The 20329-nt window shown below is 36.3% G+C and overlaps 2 protein-coding genes across 2 annotated transcripts; both read right to left on the bottom strand.

Moving 5' to 3' along the window:
* Positions 1 to 3185: 3185 nt before the first annotated feature.
* On the bottom strand, positions 3186 to 9600 carry rpl11 (ribosomal protein L11). The gene is made up of 6 exons (XM_063013301.1): positions 9580 to 9600; positions 7568 to 7718; positions 7351 to 7457; positions 6962 to 7093; positions 3983 to 4093; positions 3186 to 3265 (listed from the first exon to the last, which is right to left on the bottom strand). The coding sequence occupies exons 1-6, from the start codon at positions 9583 to 9585 to the stop codon at positions 3236 to 3238; spliced, it is 537 nt and encodes a 178-aa protein (XP_062869371.1). The 5' UTR covers positions 9586 to 9600; the 3' UTR covers positions 3186 to 3235.
* A 2120-nt stretch (positions 9601 to 11720) lies between these two features.
* Positions 11721 to 16017, bottom strand: LOC134301311 (cyclic GMP-AMP synthase). The gene is made up of 6 exons (XM_062985973.1): positions 15897 to 16017; positions 14758 to 15005; positions 13512 to 13737; positions 12941 to 13219; positions 12761 to 12860; positions 11721 to 12659 (listed from the first exon to the last, which is right to left on the bottom strand). The coding sequence occupies exons 1-6, from the start codon at positions 16015 to 16017 to the stop codon at positions 12125 to 12127; spliced, it is 1509 nt and encodes a 502-aa protein (XP_062842043.1). The 3' UTR covers positions 11721 to 12124.
* Between the last annotated feature and the right edge of the window lie 4312 nt (positions 16018 to 20329).

Consider the following 20329-nt stretch of genomic DNA (forward strand, 5'->3'; position numbering starts at 1 on the left):
TTATGTCTCGTGTTATCTTTATAAATCAGTTGCTGTTACTATAAAACTCCTTACCATAGATGCAAGGATAGAAGCCAGGGCACCAGGATTCATATTTCTCTACAGCACCTACTTAACAAGCAGCATCACCACACTGCTTACAATTTTTATCAATTAAATAATTCTGGAAATTTTGTTATTAAAAACAAACAAACATGTAAACAAACCAAACAAACAAACCAACTGTAAAATGTATTTAGTTTTGGTAACTTACTCAAAAATAAACACTTACATAAATTAGGCCTTTTAATTAAGCTTTGTTAATGCTTCAAATGTGCATTAATTTAAATAGTTTTATTTGCCAGTTTATTCTTAAATATTTACTTAAATGTAATAAATAGCCTACATGTTTTAAGGATGTATGCAGTGTTGTAAAGAAATTGCTGTTTTAAACTAAAGTTGCCAGTCTACTGCACTGAGTTTTAGCAAAAAAACAGAACAAACAGTAAGTGGGATAATCTATGGCTCCTAGGAGTGGGTCTTAAAGGTTTTAAACAGCATTGTCACAAATTGCTCACCGCTGTACTAATTAGTATGTCTATCCTGCACATGCGCACTATGTAGGGCACATGTCAAGAGTTTGGAAAACAGCCAGAAACTGGTACACAAAATGCATGAAAGTTTTTTAATCACTAGATTATGTCAGTTAAGTGTAAAGTTTTGTCTAACAAGGCAGTACAAATAAAAATTGTAAAATAAATGTGTAAAAATAACGGAATGTGCTATAAGCTATTGGAAAGTAGCCTAATGCATTGATACGTCTGCAAAAAAACTTAAGTGATAATTGTATCTCTATAAACCTTCATTTTCAGGACAAGTTTTAAACACTTTATTGTGAAATAAACTCTAGTGACGTTGGGGTTTGTTTTAAAAGAAAACTGTGGATCACCACACTGATTTCAGTGCTAATCCCGTTTGGACACTAGGCACAACAAACCAAAAAAGAAAGGGCATCTGGCATATAAACTGCGTCAGATAAGCTATGCAGACCAGAATGATTTGCTGTGGTGATCCGTAATATAGGAGCAGCCAAAAGAGATAGATACTAGATAGTATCAGCTATCTTGAAACCAAGAGGGTCAAGTGGCCCCATGGCAGAGCTAGGATTCAAAGCCACAACCTTTCGGTTTGTAATCCCCAGCTCTACCCCACCAGGACACCACAATTCATATATTTACTATACGATATTAAATTCATTTATTTTAAAAGAAATAAGAGCAGCTAAAATGGCCCCCACTATACAATTTTTTTTATCAGCTTACAGCAGGCAACAAAAGTGCTTCAGGATTCTATGAACATGGATTTGAAACTTGCTTACATGTACTGTCTAAAGTTTTTATGTTCTTACCATGTCCAACTGGATGCCCCCCCGGTTACTCCAGTTTTCATCCAAGCCACCTACAAAAACAGTTTGTAGATATGCTCTAGACCAGGGGTGTCAAACTCATTTTCACCGAGGGCCACATCAGCATTATTGTGGCCCTCAAAGGGCCGATTGTAACGTATCCTGCTGTGATTGCAGTCACATTGCTGTTTTTCTTGGAGGCTGAATTCTGCATTTATATTGTTCTACTTTACCACAGACACAGCCTCATAACACAAGAGACGCACCGGTTTTTCTTCCTGAAGCACAAACTTGTTTTCACTTTCATTAAATTTCCTCCTTATGCTTAATTTTCTTAATTATCTTTTTGTACATTTTAGGATCATGTGTAAATATGTGTAACATCATCTACTGGCGGGCTGTGTCACTTTGCAGGTCACAAAATCAGCCTGCATTTTGAAAGCTGCAGTTTATTTATTTATTTATTAGATTTTACAGTGTATTTTTAAGACAATCATTCTGCCCTCACTAATAGTTTATCCCCCTTTCTCAGCTAGACAGCCAGACAGACAGACAGCTCCCTTCAGAATACAGTCAGTTTATTTGCTCCCCAGCTGTGTGCATCAAAATAAAGTAAACATACAAACAATAAAGAACTTAATACAGTAAAAGCACACAGCTGTAGTCAAGTGTTACATCTGGTACAATATGAGATTTAACCAAACGTAAAATAACGAGTTAAAATTGTGTGTAAAGATACTAATTGCTATAGTAACGGTAACAACAGTATTTAATTACGGTAAATTTTTAACTAAAACGCTGTGATATACTCACTAAACATTTACAAACTGAGAATATAAACGCCACTACTTACAGACAATGCTTGGGTATTATATTGCAATATAATTATTTGTATTTATTTATTATTGTTTACATTACTAACTACGCTACCCCGCGTTCTTTTGCCGTAAGTCACATGGCTTCTTAGCGAAGGTTAAAGTTAGTTGCCATGACTACGATGTCGCGTTGTCTCTTAAAGGCGCAGGAGCGCATTAAATTATAAGCGCGTCTCTGTAACGGCTCGAACCATCACAACAATCACAGTCGTTTAAGCTCTCGCGGGCCACATCAAATGACGCGGCGGGCCGGACCTGGCCCGTGGGCTTGACACCCCTGCTCTAGACCATGGCCAAGTACAGTTAGAGCAGTTAAATAGAATAAATTTGTATTCGAATGTATTCAATCACTCACTAACATTTTCATCCAGGCCCAGAACCAATCAGAAACACCTCAGTGCAAAGCGGTACTTCCCCCTGGGCAATCCATTACGAGGATCCATCTTAAACAAATCTTCACACACTGACACCTAGGGGTAGCTTGGAGAAGCCAATCTCATTCTATTTATCAAGTGCCGGGACTGAGCACTCTTTAACATGGACCTGATTTATGTAGGGAAAGCAACTAAAGTACTTAAACATCAGCAAGATACTCCCATTTGTTTTTACTCACAGCAAAGACACACTAAAATTGTCCTTGACAATCCTAATAAGATTGAGGCAACAGTTGAATGGATTCCACAAATTAAAAGCAACATGGGTTAAAATGTCAAATTCAATGCAATTTATGCATTTCACACCATACAGTAATATTTTGGGTTATTTTTACCTGCAGTGTGAATGTAGCTCAAGACTAAAGTTACATTTGACCTCATCACTGTTTTAATATTTGTCCGAAGTGGGATCTAAGGAAAAGTAAACTCTAGACAAGCTGCCATAAACCATTCGTTTCATTTAAAAAAACAAAAAAACAATTAAGACAATACTGGGCTTTTAGTTTTTTTTATTTGTTTGTTACAAATGGAAAGGTGGTCCTTTACTTGCCAGGGAGGATGATTCCATCATACTAAAAGACAGAGAAAAAAAAAAAAACAGGAATAAGAGAAAATTAACAAAATTTAATTTAATTTTATAATGCATACAATAGGATTGGTTGTTAGAGTAAAACCTTTGACAACATTTAAAGTAACCAATTTTTCATAATGTGTAATCATATGGATGCATCACGCTGGATTTTTAAAGGTCTGATAATGGCCTGAAAACTTTACGCCAACATCAAATGTGAATTTACTAAGATTGAACTGTAAAACTTGCTTGCATAAAGTAGCCTTTGATGGTTTGATGATGTTGTGATGCTTTCCAAACACAATACAGTTAAAAAAAAAAGTGCAGTAATGTTTAGTCACCACTTCCACTGCACCCAATTTCCATAAACTAGTATTTTTCATTAATTTATTCACTAAATCAGTGTTTGGCAAAGAAAAAAAAACAGTAAACAATTTAATTAAAACAAGCAAATCAGTTCCTGAACTTATGTTTATTATTCTTTTCCCCTTACCAGCCTACACAATCAATCTGAAAAATTTCTCACAAAACCTATTCTTACATAATGGCAATGGCTGCAGCACTGGAAATTTTCAATTTGTAATCATATCCTTGCACTGTCCAGTAAAAGAGCGTCATTGCATCTATATCAACTAATACAATATCACCACAATGTACAGCAAATGAACAACTAGGTCTGGTGCATGTCTAAATGGCCTTCTAAAAAGCTGAGACATACCTTTTGCTGGAACCAGCGCATGGCTTCTTCCTTGCGGATGCGGTGCTTGAAGCCAATGCGACCCCTCTTTCTTTTCTTGTCAGCAATGCTAAAGCCAGGTCTGCCCAGAACCTGTAATTACAAGTGTGGTTGAAACAGTCAACAGCCTGGCACTAATATACTAATCACAAAAAACACACTTTAGACTGTAAGATCAGAATTGCTGCTATACATTCACTGCATACTTTCAACACACCAGCGTTCGCATTTATAGCAGAGTCAGTAAACCGGATGATACAGAATATAAGGAACAGCCTGGACAATATATACAGTGACTAATCATGTACTTGAGATATTTTTCTTGAAATGTGTACACAGATATTACTGTGATAAAACCAATGTATTTTTGTTCTAATCTTCAACGTCTTTATTAAAAACAGTTAGAAGGATGATTTGTGACTAGATTATGAACTGTACAAAAGATAGTTTTAATTAGAAAACAGCAACATTTTAATATTTGCATAATATCTATGGCACCACATGGAATTAAATAAGCAGTTTTCCCCAAACCAGTATACTTCAGTGGGCTAACTTTAAATAAGAATCTTAGTAGTGTAGTAGTGCACAAGTTTTCTACCTAGGCCAGTGGTAGCTTAGTGGTTTAGGTACTGGACTAATGACCAGGTCGCTGGTTTAAGAACCACCTAATCCGTCCAACCATGCACCAACCAATACCATCGATTATCAGAGAAGCACAGTGGCAAGGTAAGCAGCACTGCCTCACTCCAGAGGAAACAATAGCACAACCAGTGCAAAAGTATAGCAAAAATAGTCCAAACTGTTGGTTATAGATCTGAAGATTCTAACAAGCCACAGCACAAACATCTTGCAAGTTTGTTATTAGTAATTCTACAAGTCAGTTGACATGAGTCATTTTACACATTGCACAGACCCTTTAGAGACTTTTTATTAAGAAAGTTCAAGCTACTGAGGGTTTAGCATTGGCTCAAGAACTCAAAAGCAGCAGGATGTCAGTTGTGGGGCCTGAACGCTTGACATTCTGAACAACAGTTCAGTACTTCAACCTGGCTAAGCCAACACAGTCTGAATAAAACATGCTAGATTTCTGTTATACAAATCAAAGTCCTGTAGAAAACTGAAAAGAATCACAGAGCGGTTACAACTGTCTGCACAACAGGACTCTGAAGTTTGCTATACACATTACTTCTCATGGTGGTAGCAACCAGGACCTTTCTTTTGTGTGGCCACTGGATGTAACATTATGCATTAGGGCTGCAACGATTAGTCGACATAATCGATAACGTCGACTATAAAAATTTGTCGACGTGGAATTTCATTGTCGACGCGCCGTTATTATTGCAACGCACTAAAGGAACTGCAGGGGGCGCAGCATCGCTTCCATGGCGCAGCGGGGAGATTATGAAGAGAGAGAGGCAAAGATAAAGAGACCGAAACTTTCAGGAGTATTTCAGGAGCATTTCAGCCAAAATAACCCAAAGAAACGAGCTGAACGCAGACACTACAAAGCAGAGTTGTGGTTTCTCGCCAGCACTACGGTGAAACGTGAGCACCCTGCAGCCGTGATGACCAGCGCTATTCTGGACATGTAAGTTTTTACACCGCTTTGTGCTTTAACCAACGTAGTTAATGTTTGTTAATGCTAGAGTACCTGTCGGAAAACTATCTAAGAGTTCGCTATTTTTCATGTTTGTTTGCTAGCTAACGCATTAAGTGCAATAGTTAATCAGTCATTTATATGAGTAACGTTATGTAACTTAACATTATAGCCTAACGTTACCCTGTCTCGTCTTCCATATTTTTTGCTCTCGTTAATGAGAGCATTCATTCTAAATAATAAGCCTCCTCCACTTAATGATAGCTAGTTAGCTCAGCAGATAATTCAGTTAAGATATTTAACCTGTTATGGTTTAGTTGGCGTAGCCAGTACACTATTTGTAATAAACTATGATACATAACCTTCAGTTTGTAATAATTAATACAGCTTTCTCTTTTGTGCTTTCTATTAATAGCACTAAGCAATGGAGTGTGGATGAGAAGAGAAGAGTTTCATGCACCCCTCAGATGGCTGAGGTCCTCACAGACAGCATTCACATGTTTCTCAACCACATGTTATAAATGTTTTTGACTTCCAGAGTGATAACTTCTGAAACATAACAGTTTCTAATGCTGTCCAAAGCTTTAAAGTGATTGTGTATTAATGTTTCAAATATATTTAATTAAACTATCAAGCTTAAGTTTCATATTCATGTTTCATGGGTCATTATTTTACTTTGATATTGGAACTTAAATAACAGAGTTTTGTTACGTTAAGGCAGAGATGGAGGTTATGACATAAATAATCATTGACTAGTCGACTAATCGAAAAAATAATCGTCAGATTACTCGACTACTAAAATAATCGTTAGTTGCAGCCCTATTATGCATTACTACAGAGTTGACTAATTATAAACTGTAGATCCTTAGCAGAACCTTGTCATTCAGTTCATAAAGTTTGAACATCAAATTAACAGGACTGATTTAATGCTAGTAGCATGAAGCACCTTTTTTTTCCTCATATCTTAAAACTTTTAGCTCAAAGAAAAGTAAGGCAACATCATACTTTACATTTACAGCATTTAGCAGACGCTTTTACTCAAAGCTATGTAAGCTGTGACAATGCAGTGAAAGGAATTAAGGATTAAAAGTCTTGCTCTAGGTCTCAACGGTGGCAACATGGCTGTGGTCAGGCTTAAACAAGCAAACTTTCAATTACTAGTCCAGTATATTAAGCACTTAACTAGCTACCAATGAGCTACCACTGACCTGTAAATATAGTATAAGTGAACTGTCTTGTTGTAAAGCAAGCTTCATACAAGCATTTAAACAACCAACATTTACAGTTGGCGCTAGCTTTTTCACCCAATGACACATTTTCTTCCTACGAGAAACATGGCAGGAACCCAGGTTATGTATACTTACCACATAGAAGTCCAAGCCATAGATGCCAATGCTTGGGTCGTACTTGATGCCCAAGTCGATGTGCTCCTGGATGCCAAAGCCAAAGTTTCCACTGTCGGAGAAGTTGTTCTTTCTTAACTCGTACTCACGCACCTACACACAAGGCAAGAGATCACAGATTAATATTTAACAATTCATTAGACTTCCAGTTGCTGCCTAATCTGATATATTAAGTGGTTAAGATTAACCATAAAAATGTTTAGGTATAAAAATCACTTTAAATTGTTAGTGTTTGGCTATGTAAGATGATTGCCATATCCACACAATTGTGACTAAATACAATGACATTTCTCATCCAGAAAGCCCCAGTTTGAACAAGACAGTAAAGACACAGAACATTACAATTTTACCTTTAATCCCTTCTCCAAGATCTCCTCAGCCTTGGCACCACGGACAGTGCAATGGACTGCAATCTTTTCATTTCTACGGATACCGAAGGATCGCACAGTGTAGCGGGCTAAAAGAGGAGAAAGATCATTTTCAAAAACATTTTCAAAACCACTGCAAGGCATAAATCAGACTGACAAATTTAAGACAAGTTTAGAAGGTAAAGGAGGTATGATTTACCCTTGGAGAAGACAGGAGTCTGGCCTGTGAGCTGTTCCAGCACCTTAGCAGCACGAGTCAGCCTGTCACCGCTTTCACCAACACAGATGTTCAGGCAGAGTTTGCGAATGCGCAACTCCCTCATGGGGTTCTCCTTCTTCTCACTCTGGTCCTGCAAAGGTATCAGCAAAGAACATTATGCCAAAAACAGTCATTACTGAACAAATTACATCTTGCAGTTATTTCTACCAGAAAATTACAAACAAACAGTTGCAGAAAAATGTAATCCCCCTAAAGAAAATAAGATTTGATTATTTAGAGAGCTAGATTATGCTTTAATTAAACTTTGTAGTTGAATGGAGCAAATAAAAATAGTATTTTAAAGTAGCCAGATTTTGTTAATACAGCCATGTCACAATGATTAAACACTATGTGGTGCAGCTAATATTAAAACCTTCTGCTAGGTTATATAAGCTAAAGTTGGGTTACAACACGATTAAACAATTGGAAACTCAACAACCCTTAATTTGCTTCAGCTGTAATGTGTTATATAAACACCACCCAGAGAGTCTGAGGTGTGTTGCATCCTTAGAAATTAAGAAGCTGTCACAAAAGCTGAGAGGGGGAGATCACTTCATGACATTAAAAGGCCAACAGGCATTAGCAATGTTCTTCAGAGAGCACTGAGAGTTTAATTCAGAAGTTCCAAACTTATGGCACATCAGCAAACTGGCCATGGAAAACATTTCATTCAGAGCACTCATCAGGACAACAAAGAAAAACCTTTGGGTTGGTGCAAAAGAAAGAATGGACCAATGTGTCAGTGGCCACCATAAAATCAACACTTAACTAATGATTTCATACCCCAGACTACACAATGCAAAAAGGTTTGACTAAAGTACACCATACATTTAGGTCTGCAAATTTCTGGTACACAAATCCCTGAAGTGACAAATCAAAGCTGTAACCGGTTGACCACATAAAACAGGTTGTCTGGTGCATAAAAGGTGAGACTTATGACCAGAAGAATACTATCCTCACAGTTAAACATGAAAGTGGGTCAGTGATGTGGGTTTTTAATGTATCTGCTGCAGGAACTGGCAATCCTGACATCCTTTTCTGATTGCAACTGTACTTGACAGTGTCCACTTGATTTCTATGTGTCCACTCTAAGACACTGTGACTATACAACTGAATGCATAAGGCAAATTATTTTCTAATTAATAAGTTTAATAAGTCTGGACACTAAAGTAATCCAGCTGATGACAAAAGTGTTTACAGGTAAGAAAGTCGGCGTTTTGTTTAAGGTAAAACTGCACTTTAGTAATAAAGACTACAACTCATTTTCTACACGCAATACTATCCCAATAAATATAACTTCACAGCAATATTGAATTACACTCGGAACAGTCATCCAAATCCGATTGCAAAACGTGTTTCACCTCGAGAATAGGCGACTAGTTTCCCTTCGGAAACTTCATTAAAAGCAACTGTATGGAAAAATTCTTAAAACACGAGAATCGAAAAGAATGTTTTCACTTTCTCTAAAACAGATTCAACTTAAACGATTCTAAAACTCGATGTAAAAAGAAAAAGAGCAACATATTAAATAGAGACGTTTGATCAGAACATGTCCGGACACATCCACACAACACTGCGAACTCAACCAAGCTCCGAACCGACACAGATTTAAACAGCTATACTGAAACTAAACAAAATGAACAATATAAAATGCACAAACACAATAATTACGCATTAGTCTGAGAAACTTCGGCTAAAAGAGTTCACTGGCAATATATCTCAGTATAACACAGCAGCAGCATTGGAGCTAAAGCACTACGAGCTGAGCTAACAGCTAACGCTGTTAATCTCTCATAATATTACATTATCATCTCTAATACAGAGACATCTATATTCGTCCGACATCCCTTTACTAATCATATCCAAAACTCACTCAATATAACCCAACAATAACGTGATGTTTTCAGATTACGCCTGTACAGCGTTTTCTTTGGTGTTTCGTATGCACTCACCGCCATGTTTGATCACTAGAAGAGGACGAAACACTTCCGGCGCAGACCATTTATAGCAGTGCGTTCACCCAAAAATCAACCGGAGAGAAACGCTTCTCCGAACGTTGTTTCCACAAAGGTTTTGGTTGTGTTCAAACTGTACACTGCGCTAATAAAGTCCGCAGTTAACATTGTAAAGGACAAGTAAGTCGTGGCAGTCTTTGCGTTTAAATGATTTTATGATTTTGATGACTTTTTATGTGAGAATAACTGTTTGTTCACATATTTCTGAACTGTCTCATCTATAACAGACCTGTTTCTGTAGGTCTTGAACGACACCTGATTATCCTGATAAATTGTTTACTTACTATAAAGTGACAGTTTGGGTTTTTTAAAGTTTCACAATTCATTTTCAAAAGCTTAAATTTATGAACTTTTTTTTTCTTTTGGACAGAGATGTGTTGCAACCCTTCAGTTATTTAAAGTGAAATATCTTAATCCTACCTGGAAATAAATGTCATTGCTGTCATTGCTCTTTATTCCCCACAATATTATGTACAGTAGGTCATATTTGCAAGTAATTTACAATCATGTGTTGAGAAATTTTCTTTTTTTAACTGACAAAAAAATATTTTATGAAGTAGACACTCGTAGTAAGTCACAACCCATTTTTATTCCCAATTATGACTCTGTTAACAATTCACCAGGTCACTGGAATGTTTTGAAATGGTATACATTAAATATTCAATAAAGCTTTCACCTTTATTAAAAGTTTTTTTGTACTTTTGTGAGTTAAATAAAGTTTTAAACAAATTACCAAATTGCAGATTCGGTTTTTTATTGCATGTTACAAAATGTCCTAGCTGTGCTAGAAATGTGGTTTGTACTTTGTTTATAAGCTTATTGTCCCATAAGTACGTATGGTTAAAAACACTAATATAATACTATTGCAATACAATAATTTATACTGCACCAGTAATATATACACTAAATATTGTATTTGCTTGAAAAATGTATTTAATTTACTTAAGAGTTTTAATGTCTGTGAAAGATATGCACTTTAAACTGGTCCGCTACTTCTCTGTTCACGTTCTGTATTTTGAATGTAAAATTTCTCTGCATCTGATAAAGATTTTGTTGACATAATGTTCTCTCCATTTCAGTGTGGGTTTTCTCCAGGAGCTCCGGTTACCTCCCACAAATCCAGAAACATATAAGTTAAATGAACTACAGATACAAAAATGCCAGTGACTGTGTTTGACAATGAACTTGAACTGATGAATTATAAGTAACCTGGAACTATCTGTCCTTCATGAATGTAACCAAAGTGTAAAAATTACATTAAAGTGCTAATAAATAAAATGGTATTTAAATGACTAATTTTGTTAAAATGTTAAAATATTTTGTACTATAATATTTATGTGATTCATTCACCCAGAATGCTGTTATAAAAATATGATTAATTTTGAGACCATCTGTAAATGCACAAAGGTTAGGCAGGACAGACTATATTCTACTTGCTATTCCTAGCAGTATGCATTATTCTATTTCATTATTACAAACATTACATGTTGTTTTAAACTGTTAAATGTTTGTCAATAAAATAAATAAATAAAAATTAATTAAACAAATACCTCTTTAAACTCTTTTACATTTTCAGCATTTAGCAGACGCTTTTATCCAAAGCGACTTACACAATGAGCAATTGAGGGTTAAGGGCCTTGCTCAGGGACCCAACAGTGGCGACTTGGTGGTTGCGAGGCTTGAACCAGCAACCTTCTGTTTACTAGTCCAGTACCTTAACCACTGAGCTATCACTGGCACTTTTCAACTCTTCAATTAAAAAAAATCACAATTACACAAACATTTGAGAATCACCAAATGAGTAATGAGTATTTTACAGTTAACATAAAACATTTAATTGCATTTAGACGTGAAATAGTACAGAAAAAAACTTTAATCAATACGTTTGGATGTAGCCTCATCAAAAATGAAGTATATGCATAGTTACTTCTCTTTGCTGTTTCAAGTAATTAGCAGTTTGAGATGATTAATACTTTAGCATTTTTACACCACTAGAGAAAATACCATATACATTACATGTACATTAAATATACATATAAATTTCAACATTTACATTACATTTTTTAAATAAAAGTTATATAACAATAACAAAATGTCACCACCCAGCATAGAAGTTGTACATCGCAAAACATTTTAAGGAATTGATTACATTTAGGTAATTTAAGTGTTGTCATGAACAACTTTAATCTAAAAAAATTATAATCTAAAAAAAGTAATCTAAAAAAACTTTAATTATTCCTAATTATTGGGGTTGCAGCGTCCCAGTAATAGTGTTTTCAATAATGATTTCTTATACACCTCTCATGTTAGCAGTAGTAACTGTTGCTGTGATTATTAAATGTTGAACAAACAATACCCTGTTCTAAAAGATGCACCAAAGCAATGCATTTATATTTTAAATTGTAGGTACTTTTACAAGCATTTACTTGCATACAGATGGACCTTTCAACCATTTGGAGGTGGATTTATGTTGTCTATTAAATTACATTTTTGCATAAAGTGCACCTACGACCAAAAATATAACACAGCTAACACAAATAATAGACATATGAAAAAAAGACTGGGTCTTGCATGACATGTCACATGTTTCAGGAGTAAGTGTGTCTGGTTTTAGAAAAGTTTGTTGAGGCTGCAATTGTGCAGCAGTTGCATAGCAGATTGCTGGGGCAGGTTTTGGGACCTGCAGTAGAGGAAGCCCTGAATCAATCTGTTCCCTTAAAGCATCACTTAAAACCTGGAGAGAGTGCTTGGGAAAGCTGGACCGAGAGAAGAGATTGTGGTCAGGAACAAAGAAATGGGGAAGTGAGCCAACTTGCACAGCATGATGAAAATCTACCAGCAGCTTCATGAAGCAGGTGGATAGCTGGCCAGGAGTCCACAGTGAGTCTTCAAATCTGGCAGAGAGATGGTGAAAGAAGGCAGTTTTTCCATGGTAGGAGCAGAGAGGGTCGAGTTCTTTGGGATATTTATGCTTCAGCCCCTCAAGCAAGCACTTCAGAAGTCGCAAACACAGTTTTCTAATAGAAGAAAGGTACAGTTGATATATCAGCACAACAACAAACATAACCATGTAATCATTGGTAAACTAGTAACGCATGTATACAGTTATTATTCTTACCGGCAACATTCATTTGGTTTACCCTCACAACATGTCTTCTTGTTGCCATGGAACCTGATCATCTCTTTTTCAATATGAGAAAAGGATATTCTCCAGCTCTCTGAAATGACAAAAAAAACACAGCAACAAATAAGCATTGCCTGTAGTGAATGCATTAGCTAATGTAAAAAAATTAGATACCTTTTTCAGTATCACAGAGGTTTCTCTGTCTTGGTCTCTTTGGGACAAAATAAACAGGCTTGGCAACAATTTTGCGTCTTGCATTCTTTCCAAGCCAATTGTCCACAACCGGGCCAGCTCGTGCAGCTTTTGGCCATCCTTGTGGCACCTCTAGGGCAGGAACAATATCCACAGACAGTAACTCATTCTCTTTGTCCCCATCTTCCAGGAAAGCCAAGGTCACAGCTGGAGAGTTAACTCTTTTCCTGCACACCACCCAGTGACCTTTACCAGCATACACTACAGAAGAAAATGCAAAGAGCACTTTAGGAGGCAAGTTGAGCTTATGTGGCGTAATAAGACAAAGGTTTCCCAATTAGTTAAATTGTCAGAGCTGTGTTATTTCCATGTGCCCAGTGTTCCCAAATGGCATGTGGTCCAACATTACCCTAATGCAGATAAAGCATATAATAATGATAAACTGATAAATAAATAAATAAATATGTATTAAGGAAGTATAATAAAACGGGACATAAAAGAGAGCATCATATTATCTACCCAAATACTGTTCTGTGGTAAAGAAAATTATTACCTTGATGTTTGCTGATGAATTTTCGAACCAAGCAATGCATTTCCTTTATTATTTTGCTGGCTGATATGGTTAGTCCATCTTCTAGAAGAAATGCACGTATTTCACCGCGTGGAGGTCGGCAGAGGGAAATTGTATAGAATAGACCATCATATTTCATCAGCTCTCCATACTGTATTCGTGGTGTGTTTAGTTTCAACATGATATCAAACTCATTGGCTTTATTAATCTGTTAAAGACATACATTAGAAAAAAGACCCTTAGGTGTGTCAACGACATCATCTGATAGCCTAAAATAACTCAAAATGCATGAAATTTGCATGGTAAAAAAAACTAAGGAAACTAAACCTATTATGTTTATCAACACATTACAACTTGGGGATTTAAATATGTATTTAAAAACTAGTGAACTCAGTATAAAAACTTTAAATACTTTTTTTTTTGTTTTAAAACAAAGTTTCCTACTGCACTAAATAGAAAAAGACAGTTCCCATAGTTTTTTCCCCATTTTCAGCAAAATGTAATTTTGAATCTATTACATGTTAAGTCAATTTAATAACAGTGCCTTGAGTATTTAGGCCTAATAATATAATAAACTGGGATTTGTATAAAATTTACAGTTAACCTAAAATAATTATCTGATTTAAAATTTAAGACAAACTACTAAAGTATTAACTCCTACGTTTACCTCAAAGTAAAATAAAGTAATACTCAAACGTCTAACAATTTTGTTTTTGTAAATACTATTAACTTATTTCTTACACTCAGTTTGAAAGAACATACACATTTAAAGATCAATGATGTAACTATACTTGAAATGTGTAAGTAAAATTCAATATTAAAATCATTTCATAAGCTAAGCATCTTATATGCAGTTTTAAACATCTCTCTTACTTTCTCTAATTCATTATAGCTCCCACTATTCAGAATTGAGACATCCCTAAATAACGTATCATGTAATTATACTTTCTGAGAAAATAGTATATTGTAACTACAGTACAGTGTAACTTTAGGCTCTTTTTCAAAGCACAGTTTTTTTTTTTTTACCATAAAATCTCAAACATCTTCCTTATCTTTCTTTTTACTTTTACTAATTCATAATAGCTCCCAGTATTCAGAATTGGGACATCCCTGAAGAAAGTATAATGTAACTACAGTGTAATGTTAAGCACTTTTTGAGGCACTATGCCTGCTTCTTTTCACCAAAAAATCTCAAACATCTCAAACAGTTTCTTATCTTTCTTTTTACCTTCACTAATTCATAATAGCTCCCACTATTAAGAACTGAGACATCTCTGAAGAAAGGCTGCTCCTCATTTTCTTTAAGAAACTTTAGCAAATCCTTTTTTAGATCATTGACCAATTTTACAGCATGTTGCCGGTCAGCTAGACGCAGGCGTAAGTCTCGGCCTCGCTGCCTTATCCAACGGTCGAGCTCGGCAGAAATAGGCAAATCCTTTTCAGCTGATTCTTCTGCATCTACGTCTTTAGGGTCACCTAAAAATATAAACTTAAAGGCTTATTATTAATAATATCAACCAGGTAAAGTCACCAGTTTTGTGAAAATGTACAAACTGGGTTTACACAAATGTATTGTAACTTAAAAGATACAAACTTAGACTACAATATTTTTATTTGCTAATAATGTAAATCAGAAGAAGATATTTAGCAAACAATATGGTAAAAGAGCAGTGTAAAACAAAGACTTCAGTGTTCTGGTTTCGTTTTCTTTGTTAGCATCTTCACATTTTACACATTTGAGTGCAAGATCTAACTTGTTTCTTTATGGATAAGGTGTACATGACTCCAAATTAGGCAGTAGCACAGTGACTAGGCAGGCACCTCTCTCTGGGAATGAGCGCAGATTTATGAAATCTGTTACCCCAATTCCTACCAAGTTTGAACCGAAAAAGATCTTGCCAGATCTGATTTTCCCATTTTCTTTCCTCTTTGGTCTTCCATTGTATCAGGTTTTTAAAATATGCTAGGTAGAATCAAATAACAGCTACCTAGCATATTTTAAAAACCTGATACCTATACACCATTAGTTAGGTAAAATTCATTCATACTTTTATGACCCAACAATTAGGCCAACATTGTTCTTGTTTCAATTTCCAGGGTTTTAATCTACGCATAAACTAAAACATGCACCAATTGCTACCTTGGTCGACCCCTGCACTGTAAAAAACGAAAGGTTTGGGTTGTAATTAATTATTCAGCACATAGCAACTTATGTAGCATAGTATACTTGCATACAAACGTCAGCTCTGGCTTTTCTATAATCCTTCATGAATGTGATTCACATAATTCATATATTCATATAAACCTTGAAAGTTTTCTATGAAAAATGAAGATAGTGTAGGACAGAAGAATTTACAATGTTCTTACCTTTACAAGGTTGACGCTTCTTTCGAATAGCATTAGGTAAAGTCTGATTTTTGTAGGCCTTATCAGGTAATGAGATTTCCTCACTGTCAATCATCAATTCCTTCAGAGGTGAGTTCTCCATTTTAAATGGTAAGTAAATCTGTAAATGTGCAATATACTTATATATATAAAATATTTTCAAAAATATTATTATTGTCAAAAAACTAATTTGTCTTACTATTAAATGAACAAAGATCAAACAATACCAATTCCATAGTCTTATGCAAAGCTCTGATCATTGTATTTACTTTTTTTTATTATTAATTTACACTTTTACCCCACAGTTTCATCTTTTTAAGTGAACATATATACATTATGTATATACTGAGGGGCCAAAACATTAGGACTACCTACATACTCTATACTCAAAACAGCTCTGACCCACCAAGACAATGATTCCAGAAACATCTAAAGAAGTCTTGTAATAGCTGGTTTAATGCATTCAATCCAGGTGTCTATAAGTAACTACTATTAGCCCAACATTTAATATATCCTTTACTGAGACTGGCACAATTGTTACAAAATAGGCATTGCCATGCAAATTTTTGGTCCTAATATTTAGTTCTAGTATTTTAGCTGATCTCTGTGTGTGTGTGTGTGTGTGTGTGTGTGTGTGTGCGTGTGCGTGTGCGTCTATGTGTGTATAAAATGCTCTAAATAATTAGAAGTTGTGCACTAGAATCTAAAGGGGAAAAAGTTCAAGTTTGTTTCCTGTTAAGAACTTATTATCAAGTAAATTATCCAAATACGGTCATTGAACAATGATTACTGGTTTAATTGAAAAAATGAATAAAGTGTCTATTTGAATAATAAAGTGTCTAAGCTAAGTAATAAAAATAGACTTACCTGAGCTCTGTATCTAAGAAGCAGCAGTTGTTGAACCTGAGTGTGTCAACACAATTCCAGACTTGCGCACTAAATACTTTCACTACACTAAAAATGAAACTGTCCAAGTAGGCATACCGGAAGTGACACCATCATGATAGAGAAATGAGAGCTGTAGAGTGTTGCGTAAATACACCTTTGCAGTTAATGATACATTAAAATGTCGTGGCCAAATCACCATAGGCTATATACACACTCTCATCCGCATTCTGAGACAGCCAGCCCTGTCACTTCCAGCGCTCCTCACAGAGTAAATATGGCGTTTTTCATTTGGACGCTTCATATGGCATACCATCTGGGCCAAAGCGTTTTAGAATTGGTCTCTGTACACTTCCCACACGTCAATATAACATGGCATACCATCTGTGCCAAAACATTTTATAATTGCCACATGGACACCTAACATTTTCCACACGTAGTATAACATACTGGGCATACTACTACTACTAACGTCTTACAATCCTTTGCCTTGACACGTAAAAATATTATGCGTCCACACATTAGAAATGACATGTTAACAGATAAAGACTTTTTTGCATGTACAGACACCATCTTTTTGTGTCTGTACACAGGAAACATTCACATGTAAAGACACGTCTTTTACACGAAAGACTATGATGTGTGCAGGCGGGGAAGTTTAATGTGCCTTGAGCCAAACTTTAAAAAGCTGACATCATTGACTGCAATTTCCTTCGGGATCAAGTGGAGATGTTTTGTGTTGCACCATGGTCCTATAGAAAATCATGAATCATTACATTCAAATAATGTATTGCAACATAGGCAGGTTCTTCACAGTGCGTAGACACATGGAACATGTGGAAACATATAGAATACCATATGTTAAGCCTTGTCACGTTTTGGTCCCTTATTGACATGTACTGTAGATACATTTAAGTATAAGCTTTCTGATTGGCTGTAAGATGCCAAGATGTAACTACATGTAAATTTTTGCAGTCTACATATGTCATTTCTGTGCGTGTGGAAATGTTTTAGGCAAAGGCAAACTATTTTAAAATACTTTGACCCTGATGGTATGAGAAGGGCTTCAAACTCTACAGCTACATCCACAATTAACGAGAGTAAGATCTAGAGCTCCTGAAATTTACGAATTCACATTCAAATCTGAAAAAAAGAACAAAGAAGATACACTTTTTTACTTGTGTTTTTCTACAATTCAGTGCCTTTTGCATCATCAACAGACAATGGTCTTAATTATGTAAAAATCATTCATTCATTCATGGGCAGTGGGTGCAATTCACTGGGTGAAAAAAGAGTGAAAAGAGAGAGAAAAAAAGTAGAAAAAACTACCAGAATAACTACTTCAGCAATTTCAGTATTGTAAAATGTATTGGGAGTAAATCATCTCCTGTGCAGTCATGTGCCATAAGAGGAGTGTAGTAAAACAAACCCATGAGCTCTATTCCCATGGAACAATCTCAGCCAACTCATCACATGGTAATGCTTGTTAGTTGGCTTTTGTTAGTTATGCAAGTTTTGCCATTAGTTAACATATACAGTGTATCACAAAAGTGAGTACACCCCTCACATTTCTGCAGATATTTAAGTATATCTTTTCATGGGACAACACTGACAAAATGACACTTTGACACAATGAAAAGTAGTCTGTGTGCAGCTTATATAACAGTGTAAATTTATTCTTCCCTCAAAATAACTCAATATACAGCCATTAATGTCTAAACCACCGGCAACAAAAGTGAGTACACCCCTTAGTGAAAGTTCCTGAAGTGTCAATATTTTGTGTGGCCACCATTATTTCCCAGAACTGCCTTAACTCTCCTGGGCATGGAGTTTACCAGAGCTTCACAGGTTGCCACTGGAATGCTTTTCCACTCCTCCATGACGACATCACGGAGCTGGTGGATATTCGAGACTTTGCGCTCCTCCACCTTCCGCTTGAGGATGCCCCAAAGATGTTCTATTGGGTTTAGGTCTGGAGACATGCTTGGCCAGTCCATCACCTTTACCCTCAGCCTCTTCAATAAAGCAGTGGTCATCTTAGAGGTGTGTTTGGGGTCATTATCATGCTGGAACACTGCCCTGTGACCCAGTTTCCGGAGGGAGGGGATCATGCTCTGCTTCAGTATTTCACAGTACATATTGGAGTTCATGTGTCCCCCAATGAAATGTAACTCCCCAACACCTGCTGCACTCATGCAGCCCCAGACCATGGCATTCCCACCACCATGCTTGACTGTAGGCATGACACACTTATCTTTGTACTCCTCACCTGATTGCCGCCACACATGCTTGAGACCATCTGAACCAAACAAATTAATCTTGGTCTCATCAGACCATAGGACATGGTTCCAGTAATCCATGTCCTTTGTTGACATGTCTTCAGCAAACTGTTTGCGGGCTTTCTTGTGTAGAGACTTCAGAAGAGGCTTCCTTCTGGGGTGACAGCCATGCAGACCAATTTGATGTAGTGTGCGGCGTATGGTCTGAGCACTGACAGGCTGACCCCCCACCTTTTCAATCTCTGCAGCAATGCTGACAGCACTCCTGCGCCTATCTTTCAAAGACAGCAGTTGGATGTGACGCTGAGCACGTGCACTCAGCTTCTTTGGACGACCAACGTGAGGTCTGTTCTGAGTGGACCCTGCTCTTTTAAAACGCTGGATGATCTTGGCCACTGTGCTGCAGCTCAGTTTCAGGGTGTTGGCAATCTTCTTGTAGCCTTGGCCATCTTCATGTAGCGCAACAATTCGTCTTTTAAGATCCTCAGAGAGTTCTTTGCCATGAGGTGCCATGTTGGAACTTTCAGTGACCAGTATGAGAGAGTGTGAAGCTCTCACTACTAAATTGAACACACCTGCTCCCTATGCACACCTGAGACCTAGTAACACTTACAAATCACATGACATTTTGGAGGGAAAATGACAAGCAGTGCTCAATTTGGACATTTAGGGGTGTAGTCTCTTAGGGGTGTACTCACTTTTGTTGCCGGTGGTTTAGACATTAATGGCTGTATATTGAGTTATTTTGAGGGAAGAATAAATTTACACTGTTATATAAGCTGCACACAGACTACTTTTCATTGTGTCAAAGTGTCATTTTGTCAGTGTTGTCCCATGAAAAGATATACTTAAATATCTGCAGAAATGTGAGGGGTGTACTCACTTTTGTGATACACTGTATGTAAAAAACAATAGTGACTAAATAAAATAACTACTAGATCTCTGTCCCGCTAGATGACAGCTAAACCTTAGACACCACAGTTGTTTGTGTATGCCTTAATTTCACAATGGTTACTCAAAAAAGCTCAATGGTCATGAAGCAAGGCAAAATTGAAGTGACAATTCATCGTTTAATTGTATTTTTAGGTTTAACTAGTGCTATAAAATTTTATGAATAATATGCCATAAATAATGTTAGTCAAGTTTAATGTACACAAGCGTTAAACATTTGGTTTCTATTTAGTAAGTCAGTCTCTCAGGTTATAAGTGGCTTTTGTTTGTTCATTTCAAGCCCAACCCTCAAGTTTGTAC

Source organism: Trichomycterus rosablanca, chromosome 2, assembly GCF_030014385.1.
Source record: "Trichomycterus rosablanca isolate fTriRos1 chromosome 2, fTriRos1.hap1, whole genome shotgun sequence".
In the NCBI taxonomy this organism is placed as follows: domain Eukaryota; kingdom Metazoa; phylum Chordata; class Actinopteri; order Siluriformes; family Trichomycteridae; genus Trichomycterus; species Trichomycterus rosablanca.

Excerpts from the sequence above, each read along its gene's own strand:
- LOC134301311 (XM_062985973.1), bottom strand. The coding sequence starts at position 16,017 with ATGGAGAACTCACCTCTGAAGGAATTGATGATTGACAGTGAGGAAATC. Across the intron at positions 13,738-14,757 it reads GCTATTATGAATTAGTGAAG|ATTAATAAAGCCAATGAGTT; the intron begins GTAAAAAGAAAG and ends TGTCTTTAACAG. Across the intron at positions 12,861-12,940 it reads CCTCTGTGATACTGAAAAAG|AGAGCTGGAGAATATCCTTT; the intron begins GTATCTAATTTT and ends TTGTCATTTCAG.
- rpl11 (XM_063013301.1), bottom strand. Across the intron at positions 7,458-7,567 it reads GACTCCTGTCTTCTCCAAGG|CCCGCTACACTGTGCGATCC; the intron begins GTAAATCATACC and ends CTCCTCTTTTAG. Across the intron at positions 4,094-6,961 it reads ATGGCTTGGACTTCTATGTG|GTTCTGGGCAGACCTGGCTT; the intron begins GTAAGTATACAT and ends TTGTAATTACAG.